Source organism: Tachysurus vachellii, chromosome 19 (genome assembly GCF_030014155.1).
Source record: "Tachysurus vachellii isolate PV-2020 chromosome 19, HZAU_Pvac_v1, whole genome shotgun sequence".
Taxonomy (NCBI): Eukaryota; Metazoa; Chordata; class Actinopteri; order Siluriformes; family Bagridae; genus Tachysurus; species Tachysurus vachellii.
In genome coordinates this window covers 2,917,501-2,929,587 of record NC_083478.1, presented here as the reverse complement: position 1 = coordinate 2,929,587, position 12,087 = coordinate 2,917,501, and the positions used below count along the sequence as shown (strand labels likewise).

The following is a 12,087-nucleotide window of genomic DNA, read 5'->3' as shown; positions in this document are numbered from 1 at the left end:
TAATGGTGTGATGATGAAGTTACTGTTACCAGTCGGAATTATTTTTCTATAACAGTTCTTTTTGAAATGTTTTATACTGTATGTATATCATTAACTTTGTCAGGAACGGCGAGTGCCTCCACAGAGATAAATCACTCCGATACGCAGGGATAGCGACAACCAGGGGATTTGATTGGCATCCTATGGGTACAGGCATAGAGAATAACACAGAGTAGCTAAAAGAAACAAAACCGAGGGACAAAATCAGGCAACGACGATAAAGAGAACTCGGAAAACATGTACACGAGACAACGGATATAAATAGGGAGAATAATCAAGGGGACATGAGGAACAGGTATAAGGAGGTCTGAAGGGAATGAGGATCAGGCAAGAAACACACGTGAGACACAATATAAACAAAAGCCTGTTACATTCCTAGGGAAGGTGCAGGAACAACATTATATAGTGATTTGATTGGGATAAGTGACTGACAGGACAGGAAGTAAAATGTAAGACTATGCTTTTAATGGTTTACATACACTTAACTGATAACGGAAATCCCACTAGCTGACTACACTAGGCTAAACTAACCAAAACAACAGTGGGTTGCACCTGCCCCCCTACCTAAGGTGTCTAGACAATCAAACTCCTATGTGGTGCAATGTAGGTGCACCTGCGATCTTGCCTGTTCTCAAACCAAGTGTGCTAGCGTAAACAGGAGTTAGCTAACAAGGGCAACAGAAACAAACAAACAAACAAACAAGGACATGAAACATCCAACAAATGCTAACAGAGGATAGCAAGGCTAAGGGAGGCTAGCAAGGCTAACAGGTGCTTGCAAAGCTAACAGAGGTTAACAAGGGTAATAAAGTATGGCATAACCGCTGTTGACAAACACCCCCTGGTGTTCCCACCAGGAATCATCAAACATCCTGACAATCTGGGGAAACCCTTAAAGGAAAGAGGACCAAGATTCAGCAAGATTTAGGCAAACCCTAACAATTATGCAAGAAACCCGTCAAGAACTCTTCAAGGGTAAGGACCAAGGAGTAAAAATTTTAAATGCTCGACAGGTTCTAGAGTTTATGGAAGAAAATACTGAGCAAAACACTGACTAATGAATACGTGTAGACTTAGAATAAAAAGGTGGGGTTTTTCTTATAATAATTAATTCCATAATCAAGGATTCTTAACTTCCAAAAATGGGACTTTGGGTTTCTGACATTGACGGTTACATTTTTTTTTAACAAGTGATATTACTACAGTATGTGATGAGAAAGCAGGAGGAGAGGAAGGAATGAGAAGGAGGGAATTCCCCTGTGAGAACTCTGCAGGATCCAGGAATATCACAGATTATACCAGCTAATGTATCGCTTAACTGTTAATACACTAGATCTGCACTTCCTGATGGAAATCCCAAGCATGCAAAGAGAAGAAAGAAAGAAAGAAAGAAAGAAAGAAAGAAAGAAAGAAAGAAAGAATTTACTACTATCACTTAAACACACACTGTCCCACTTAAAGACACACCCACCTGTTCTATTTAAGACACAGCTCCACAATAAACACACACATTCACACACAAACACAAACACACACACACACACCTGTCCTTCTCATTTCCTATTCACAGAAACACCCTTATATCCCACTTAAAGACACACCTACCAGTCTGCAGACAGACTCTCCTCTCTTTCTCTTTGTCTCTTGCACCTCCCCCTCCCTCCCTCCCTCCCACTCTCCCTCTCTCCCACTCTCCCACTCTCTCTCTCCTTTTATTCTCAGTGATACGTGTAATTAAAGTCTCCAGTCTCCAGTTCCATCAGTGTCTCCCTCCCTCCACCCTCTTGCTTTCTCGTTCTCTCTCTTCCCTCTTATTCATCATGTGCTATCAATGAAAAAGTGTCCGAACACACACTTTGCCTCTCACTCTCTCCTCCTCCTCCTCCTCCTCCTCCCTTTTCCTTCTCTATTTCTGTCTTATCTCTCATCCCTTTCGTTTTTTGTCCTATTACTAACATTATGCCACTAAGAAGCAATACATGCAATAATTTCTCTCTCTCTCTCTCTCTCTCTCTCTCTCTCTCTCTCTCTCTCTCTCTCTCTTTGTCTCTCCTTATCTCTGTCCATCCCCTTCCCCCTCTTTCCATCCCTTCTTCATCAGCAATGTGCTACCAGTGAGTAATTATAGTGTACAGACTGAGAGCTCTCTCTCTCTCTCTCTTCTCTCTTTGTCATCAGGGAGGAGAAGGAGGCTGTAGGCGGGGTGTGTTCTCTCTCTCTCTCTCTCTCTCTCTCTCTCTTCCGCCTCTCTCCCGTGATGGAGGGATGCAGGCTTCCTCCTCCGTGAAGAAGCTGCAGGAATAAACGGAAACGCCCAGGAGCAAGGTAAAAAAAAAAATCTCGTTATTTAACTGAAGTTCTTTAATGATTTAATAATTTAATCCACATCAAATGAAGATAATAATCTCATTAGTCCGGGGTGTGACCGCCTTTTGTCTGTAGTCTGAGGCTTTAAGCTGTACAGGTGGAGATGGAGACTGATTAGCTTCATCAACCCACAATGTTAGATATTAGATATTTATTTATATCTGATATTTAAAAAAAAACATCATTTACATATTTTCCTTTATTATTAATAATTAAGAGATTTATATTATATTGAAGCTGTGAAGCTAACACTCTTAATGTACATTAATAAAGCTTATTATTAATCTGAATCAATTAGATTAATATTTTATTAAACTGCGGTTGTTTTTAGGCATAGTATAAATGAATACAATAAAATTTAGAGTTTATAAATGATGACAGACACTTAGCAGTTTAAACAGATATGCAAATGAAGGTGTATAATAAGTGAAGCATGTGTGTACAATTATATTATTTGTGTTATTACACAAAGCAGTCAAATATATATTAATGATGTAAATAGATCAGTGTCTGTGTAAAATTTTTTTATATATTGCAGTATATTAGACAGTTAATATAGTGTAATTTTTTTTTAAATAAATGTTCAAGGAAATGGCACAGTGTAAATATAAACGTATATTAAACGTAATATAAATATGTAAATAAGACGTAATTAATAAAACATGAGGTACATTTTATTTGGTGAAAGACTAAATCAATAATGTCAATATTATATCATACTGCAAAAGCAAAAAAGGGTGTCATTTTATACATATACATAATATTAATATATATATATATATATATATATATATATATATATATATATATATATATATATATATATATATATATAATATTAATGCTATTATTATGTTACTTTTTATAGATCATGATATGCTGATTTTAGACTTATGTCACCTGGTTATTTTTATTTATATTTTTATTTATATTTTTATTTATTTATTTATTTATTTATTTATAATTAAAATACTTTCAAATAATCCTAAAATATGATTCTAAAATGTAGAAAATGCATGAAGTGGATCAAAATGCAATGTGAAATATTTAGTAAATATTACATTAGGTAATAATCTAATTCTATGCAGGTAACAATTCATTTATTAATGATTAATTAAATATTAATAAACTATTAAGAAGTATTAATTAATGGGTTATTGTATAACATTTAGACTACATTTTATATAATGTATTAACACTTGTTTATATTTAGTACAGTGCAAAAATGGAGTTGAAAATTTCTGCCAACATATTTTATTTTTCCTTAATTAATGATTTCTCAAGCTACACTCTTGTATTTTCTAATTCAGAATTTGTACTGTGAATAAACTGTTGTATATAAATATATAAAATCAGAAACGTCTTTAAGACACAGTGAAAACACAACTTTAAAAGAATAAAAGTGTGACACAAGTAATAAAAATAAAATGTAAAGTAATTGTTAATTGTCTTGTGATGTAAACACACAGAGCTGTAGTCTGTGAAGTCACAGCATTTTGATTATTCAAATGTGTTTGAAAACCAGAAGGTTCTCTGTGGTTAACATGTCAGCGATTAATCCACAGTGTCCAACAGCAGTGTATTTATTCGTAATAAATGTTTCCACTGTTTCATCTCTGTGAATGAAATGCAGTCTGCTGGATTCTTCTGATATCAGAATTGTTGGAATTGAATTGAACTGAAGTATATTGAATTAAATTGAATATGAATTGTTTGAACTATTTAAAGGTGGGTTATAGCGAGAACTTGACTTCTGGCCTGGATGTAACAGAGAAAGCATAAACTTTCTGGTGAAAGCATGAAGTTTAAAATGAAAAAATGAAGCATTTGCATATCAGGATAATTAATGTTTAATATTTAATATCATGTTTAATATTAACATACATAAATACATTCCTCAACGTGTAAACTATTACATGTTATCAAAAGAAAGAGTAAAATTTTACTGAGTATTTAAACACTCTATTTGACACACTGCCCTTTATTCTCAGGAATTGCTCCACTTTGCTTATAATGCTGCAACTTCCTTTTTTTGTTTCCCTGTTGCTATGGTAATAAGACTTACCTGTTGCTTGCTACCCCCTGATTGCTAACCTCTATTTTCTCATCTCTCATCTCAACTTTCTTTAATTTTATGCTAGTTTGCATGATCTTTGTCCTGTATGTAACTTTTTTGTTACAAGTGTTCACTAAATGTTTTACCTTGCATCTGAGTGGCCTAGCAAGAAAGCTATAATTTTGTAAACAATAGCTAATCTAAAAAAAGTAAACTAATGAGAGTGAAGTTTATCATGTTAAGCTAATCTAGAGAATGGAAGCTAATCTAATGAGTGATAGCAAACATGGCCAAAAAAATACTGAGGAAAGCCTAACAAATAAAGGAAAGCTAATCTAGTGTGTGATAGCTAGTCTAGTATTACTAGAAAGTGAAAGCTAGCTTGGAGAGTGAAAGTCCAGTGTGTAAAAACAGGTATATAGAAAGAATGCTACTCCAAAACTATTAGTGAAAACCAGTATAGAGAGTGAATGCTAGCCTGAAAGCTAGCATAGATAGAAAATGCTCATATAAAGATTAACAGCTAGTCTAATGTGTGATGGCTAGTCTAGTGTCTGAAAGCTAGTCTAGTGTGTGAAAGCTAGCACAAAGAGTAAATGCTTGTCTGAAAGCTAGCATTGATATTGAAAGCTAATATAGAGATTGAAAGCTAGTCCAATGTGTGAAGGCTAGTCTAGAGTGTAAAAGCTATCATAGAGAGTGAAGGTTAGTCCAAAAGCTAGCATAGATAGAGAAAGCTAATATAGATAGTGAAAGCTAGACTATTGTGTGAAGGGTAGTCTAATGTGTGAAAGCTAGACTAGTGTGTGAAAGTTAGCATAGAGTGTGAAAGTTAGCATAAAGAGTGAACACTAGTCTGGAAACTAGCATAGACATAGAAAGCTAATATAGAGATTGAAGGCTAGTCCATGTGGGAAGGCTAGTCTAGAGTGTAAAAGCTAGCATACAGAGTGAAGGTTAGTCTAAAAGCTAGCATAGATAGAGAAAGCTAATATAGATAGTGAAAGCTAGACTATTGTGTAAAGGCTAGTCTAGTGTGTGAAAGCTAGCATAGAGAGTGAATGCTAGTCTGAAAGCCAACATAGACATAAAAAGTTAACACAGAGATTGAAAACTAGTGCAATGTGTTACAGCTTGTCTAGTGTGTGAAAGCTGGCATAGAGAGTGAAAGTTAGCATAAAGTGTGAAAGTTAGTCTGGAAACTAGCACAGACATAGAAAGCAAGAGATTACAATGTTAGAAAGCTGTGTTAGAAAGCTAGTTTAATGTGTTAAGGCTAGTTGAAAGCTCGTATAGAGAGTGAATTCTAGTCTAATGTGTGAAGGCTAGTCTAGTGCATGAAAGCTAGCCTAGTGAGACCTAGCCTAGCACACAGACGCTAATCCTGAGAGCTAACGTACACCGAGGTTAGGCTTCAGTGTCACGCAGCTTTCGGAATATAACAGGCAAAATGTCACAAACAGAACAATATTAATCAAGTGTGCTCATTTGAATATCAGGCCACACCCACCAGCAGAGTTCAGAGATCTGTTTGATTTGTGAATTCAGCTGGTGTTTGAGGAGCATTTTATTAAGCTTCTCTTACTTTTTTCATAAATTTGCTTATTGTTTAATAAATAATTCGGACACTTCATCAGGTTTGTTGTGTTTGTGTGTTTTCTGATATAATAATAAAGAAAGCAGCCTGTGTATTTTCATGCTTGTTGCTCTGGGAGCTTTTCTGCTGGGAGGAAAACGAGGTCAGTGGCCCAGGAAGGAGATTTGCATCTCTGATTTGGTTAGCAGGTGCTTAGTAGACGCTCACACTTTGGGAACGCAGAATTTGTTTTCTCACAAATTGCATTGCTGAAGTCTGGAAATCCAAAGCTTGGTGTGTGAGTGTGTGTGTGTGTTTGTGTGTGTGTGGAGGATAGTGGCATACTGTGGGCGCTTTAACGAGGCGCTGCTCTGAAATATATATAAATATCTTGGGTGAATTCTATAACAGCCTTTAATAATGTGTTTACTGTGTCAGATGACATGATGCAAAGCCTTTAATAATCGAATTGTGTTTAAAGTAAATGAATACATTCTGCTTGCGCTATCAACTAGCGTGATCTGTTGATACGCTTGTTTCTGAGCTTGATGTACAGTAACGAGGATACGAGCTGCTTCTGTCCATTAGCATGTTCGGTTTTACGTCTCATCATTGCTACTCTACTATGTTTAGAGCTGTCCCGTGAGTCTACTGACTTTTTCCTCTTTAATGGAACAAAACTGGCCACTAGTGAGATAATGAGATGATCACAGATCTTTACTCAGAACCAAATAATTTATTTACAAGGCCTGCGACAAAATCTGTCAAGTCTTCACTTTGAGCTTGACCACAAGGAACAAAAAAAATAATAATAATGTGGTTGTGCTATTTATAACCTGCTGTACCATGTGGGTCATTTTGACCTGACCAGAACATAAAAGATTCATGTTTTAGGGTTTGACGTCATTTCCTTTCTCTATTTGCAATATTTCTGGAAGCTCTGTCTGTTTGATGTCCTGTGTGTTCTGCGTAAGTGTGTGTGTGTGTGGAGGGACACAGATGGCTCATGATTCCAAACATGAAAGACACACACACAAATATCAGTTTCTCTGTCGAGTCTCTACCAATTTCTGATTTGCCGGTTTTGAAGGTGTGAGCTGAACAGATAAAAATCGCTCGCTGATAAACAAGAATAAAGAGCTGCGTTCATGCTGTTATTTATCAAGGAAAAACCCACTGCCTGATATCTGACCAGTCAAGAGATAAGAGCTGGAATATTTTTTCCTCATCCACTCCGGTGGTTATTATACAGATTGCACCTGTTTGTGATATTTTGCACTGGCTCTAAAATATGAAGAAATTTGTCATTTATGTAACAGTAATGAAGATTGTTGAATGAACGCTAGAAACACAGCATGAGCTTTGCACCGCATGGCGTTTCTTTGTTCTGTGAGCTACGTATCTGAACACCTGCTCCTGAGAATTTTTTTGTTAGCTCTCAAAGGGATCCAAACTCAGGGCAGTTCCTCTCCGGGACAGCAGATGTCAGTCACTAGAGTTTGAGCGTAACCTCTGTTTTTTTCCCAGATAAGTGTTTGGAATATTTAGGAGCACATGTTTATTTATAGACATATAGATATTGAAGTATTTGCTTATCACATGTACATTACAGCACAGCGCAATTCTTTCTTCACGTATCCCAACTTTGGAAGTTGGGATTGATAATGATTTAGTGCCCTTGGCGCAGTGAGGGTTAAGGGCCTTGCTCAAGGGCCCAACACTGCTAGCTTGGCAGTGCTGGGGCTTGAATCCCGAACCTCTGATCAACAACCTAGATCCTTGAGTCACTTGAGCCACCACTGCCCAACATGTTCAGAGTCAGACGTGACACCGATTCTCACCTCATTGCTAATAGAAACCTAGCACTCACGGGCTGAGAGCAGACGAGATGACGACACAGAGACGAGTGCACTGGCCGAGACAGTATCAGGTGTTAGTCAATAAAAGAGAACAGTTTAATGTGCAGCACATTGTCCGTTAGAAGATACATTACAGTTACACGCATTAGAACGTGTGCTGGATGTGGTTAATCTGTCCAACATCCCTCACTCTTTCTCTCTCTCTCTCTCTCTCTCTCTCTCTCCCTATGTCCTGGGGGTTGTTTAATAAGCCCCAGTGCTGTTGAATTCTTTATCCTGATTGGTCAGAAGGTCTTGTTGTACTTTCTCTAACCATATTTTCAGTACTTCAAGCTGTAACATAAAAACCTTAATCACCCTTATATTACTTAATGGTATTGTTTCTATAGTAACAGCTCCTTCACAGTGACTTCCTGTATGGTGGCCATTCAAACTAATCTAAGGACAGATTATTGACATGTTGGATTTTAACTAAGAAAAGCATGTAATTGTGAGGAGATGTGAGGAGATGTTAATCTAACGTTAAAGGAAGGAGTCTCCAGTGCCAGCGTTCAGTTTGTTTCCGTCGGGGTAATGTCGTCAGGACAAACATGACATAATTACATAATTTTGGTTTCTCAGTCACTTGACAATATGCATTAAATTAATTTATTGATTTATTTTTACTTTACTTTTTACTTGAGCTTGAGGAAATAGAAATCGAGGCTGGTGAGAGTAAGAACGATTAAATAACCAACTTCCAGTCTGTAACAGTATCTCGGCTTCATCGCAACCACTCCACTGTTGATCATTTTTCTCTAACCGCACATCCCCAAGTGTTTTATTTCTTACCGATATCACATATCTTACATAACAGTCAGGTTCAGAAGCACTGTGTCATCAGTTTTCACAATGACCTCTTTAATGTTTTCTGTGTTGTTTTATAACTATAACTTAGAACTTCAGTCAGAATTTATGTTGCATGCAGTTTGATCATAAGATGCTGGCTATATGTTTTGTGTGTGTGTGTGTGTGTGTGTGTGTGTGTGTGTGTGTGTGTGTAGGGAGATGGAATTTATTGGCTGGATCCTGTATTATTATCGACCCATTTTTTTATTGAGAAAGGGAACCAGAGACAGATCTTAACACTCTTGCACTCTGGTAGAAGTTTATAATCCCACCATTTACCACAGTCATGCAGGTTATTGTTATTATTCATTCATTCATCTTCTACCGCTTATCCGAACTACCTCGGGTCACGGGGAGCCTGTGCCTATCTCAGGCGTCATCGGGCATCAAGGCAGGATACACCCTGGACGGAGTGCCAACCCATCGCAGGGCACACACACATACACTCATTCACTCACGCAATCACACACTAGGGACAATTTTCCAGAGATGCCAATCAACCTACCATGCATGTCTTTGGACCGGGGGAGGAAACCGGAGTACCCAGAGGAATCCCTGAGGCACGGGGAGAACATGCAAACTCCACACACACAAGGCGGAGGCAGGAATCGAACCCCGACCCTGGAGGTGTGAGGCAAACATGCTAACCACTAAGCCACCGTGCCCCCATATTATTATTATTATTATTATTATTATTATTATTATTATTATTATCATCCATTCTTACACTGGATGAAATGATTCTCTAATTATACATTGTTCAAATATTCATAATCATATTTTTACAGTGTTTTACGGTGTTGCTTGAAAGTTTGTGAAACCTTTTGAAATTCCTATATTGCATAATTATGACCAAAAACATCATCAGATTTTCACACAAGTCCTCAAAGTAAACAAAGTGAATGCAACTGCTTCAGGTCCTTCCACAAGTTTTCTTTTGGATTGAGATCAGGACTTTGACTTGATGACTCCAAAACATTATCTTTGTTCCTCTTTAATCATTTTTTTGGTAGACAGACTTGGTGCTTGTGCTTGTTGTCTTGGTGTATGACCCATTTTTTCTTGAGATTCAGTTGATGGACAGATGTCCTGATATGATTTAATCCAGATGCAGCGATACAGGCCCAAAGCATGATACTACCACCACCATGTTTCACAGACGGTATAAGGTTCTTATGCTGGAATTCAGTATTTTCCTTTCTTCAAAAATAATGCTTTTTATTTTAAAATGAAAGGTTTTATTTTGGTCTCATTTCTCTATAAATGATTTTTTCAATAGTCCTCTGGCTTGTCCACATGATCTTTAGCAAACTTCATGGGCAGCTGAATGTTAATTTTAGAGAGAAGTGGCTTGCACACTTGGTTGTTCAGTGTTCAACTCCCGAACATAAATGGTAGCCAAAGTAAGTGAGGTCTTTAGTTGCTTAGAACTTACAGTACACTGGGTTCCTTTATGACCCAACAGACTATGCTTTTTGGTGCTACTCTTTTTTTAGTGAAAATGAAACAGCGTTTTGATTTGCTATAGTAAAACTGAGACTCTGTGGAGTCGCCCGCAGGTCCTCATTCTTATTGAGGCAGAGGTTCATGTGTTTATTGATGTAATGATAACTGCTCCTGAGTGCAATTTGTGGTTAATTACATCTCAGGTGACTGATCAATAGAAATAAATCAGCTTCTATAGTCTTCTGCGTTCAGCTTTTTATCTCCTCAGCCTCCTGTGTTAAGAATAGCTGGAACGGAGATTGGAATTTTTTGCTAAACTAAGGTTTGCTAAACTATGTCTCTTTCCTTCTCTCTGTCTCTCTGTCTGTCTGTCTCTTTGTCTCTCTGTCTGTCTGTCTGTCTGTCTCTCTGTCTCTCTGTCTGTCTGTCTGTCTCTTCATCTTTGATTTAAATTAAAAAAAATTGACAGCTGATTAAATTTTTTAGATGTGATTCTTTCACTTTAATACAAACAAGATATTAATCCATAGTGAGTGTGAAGGTTAAAAATCATGTGAGTGTGAAGGTTATAGCTTGTGAATGGGGCGGGGCCATGCAGAAAGAGACCACGCCCCCATTCACAAGCTATAACCTTTCCTTTAATTTGAATCTCTCAAGGAAGATGGACCTTTACATCCATTAGTCTCTTATCTAGAATCTTATCTATTATCCCGAGACAAATTCTCATAAATTATTCATGGGTGTGTCTAACAGAGATAACAGAAAGTGCGCACATTTACTTAAAGATCCGTGCTTCAGATTGCTATATAATGTCACAGAGAGCACAATCTCACTAGCTGAACAATAATACTTCAAAGTCACGTCTATGATAAATAGATATTATGGGCTGCATGGATTATTGAAAGGTTTTGTGGACACATGACTGTTACACCCACATGTGCTGGTTGAACTTCCCATTCCAGATTTGTTCCCTTTTCTGCTTTCTACTATCTCTAGACATTGGAGCTTGACAGATACAAGAGCTTTCATTAGTGAAATCAGACTCTGATGTTGATGAGACTGACACTGCGCTATCCCATAATGCAACGGGACTGACAGGGAAAAGCTTTCAGAATCAAAAATGGTGGAGGCAAACGCGTCGTCTCTTTATAAGCGCTTAATGTTGCTCCTTGTGGTTAAACTGTACTTGCTTAACAACATTCACTCACTCACTCACTCACTCATCTTCTACCGCTTATCCGAACTACCTCAGGTCACAGGGAGCCTGTGGTGTCATCGGACACATCTCAGGTGTCATCGGGCATCAAGGCAGGATACACCCTGGACGGAGTGCCAACCCATCGCAGGGCACAAACACACACTCTCATTCACTTACACAATCACACACTACGGACAATTTTCCAGAGATGCCAATCAACCTACCATGCATGTCTTTTGACCGGGGGAGGAAACCGGAGTACCCGGAGGAAACCACCGAGGCACGGGGAGAACATGCAAACTCCACACACACAAGGCGGAGGCGGGAATCGAACCCCCAACCCTGGAGGTGTGAGTCGAACGTGCTATCCACTAAGCCACCGTGCCCCCTATTTAACAACACCTGAGTAATTTATTTTTCATGATTTAGAAGAAAAAAAGCTTTAACTTTGCAGTTAATCTGACTTTGTAGGTCACATGACAATGCCAACATGCCTGCTGTAGAAAGTCCAGACTGTGTTCATGCTACGCACTTCAGTATCGATCAGTATGTTCAGAATCATGTGCTCAGCAGTACTTTAGGCACAGCTTCAGTCTGTTTCAGGTGTTAATCATTAAGTAAGGAATAAAACCATGTCTAGTATTACCAGGAAGCACCG

At 37.9% G+C, this 12,087-nt stretch overlaps 1 protein-coding gene across 2 annotated transcripts in view; it reads left to right on the top strand.

Moving 5' to 3' along the window:
* The first annotated feature begins 2,270 nt into the window (after nt 1-2,270).
* frmd4bb (FERM domain containing 4Bb) overlaps nt 2,271-12,087 on the top strand; it is a 39,334-nt gene continuing 29,517 nt past the window's right edge. The window contains exon 1 of one of the 2 annotated variants that reach the window (XM_060894655.1): nt 2,271-2,364. Coding sequence is in view for 1 of the 2 variants with exons in the window: in XM_060894654.1 (XP_060750637.1) it covers nt 6,990-7,007 (18 nt within the window). In the remaining variant the exon portion in view is untranslated. Of the gene's footprint in view, nt 2,365-6,975; nt 7,008-12,087 lie in introns of those variants that run through there. The other variant, XM_060894654.1, reaches the window with a different exon arrangement.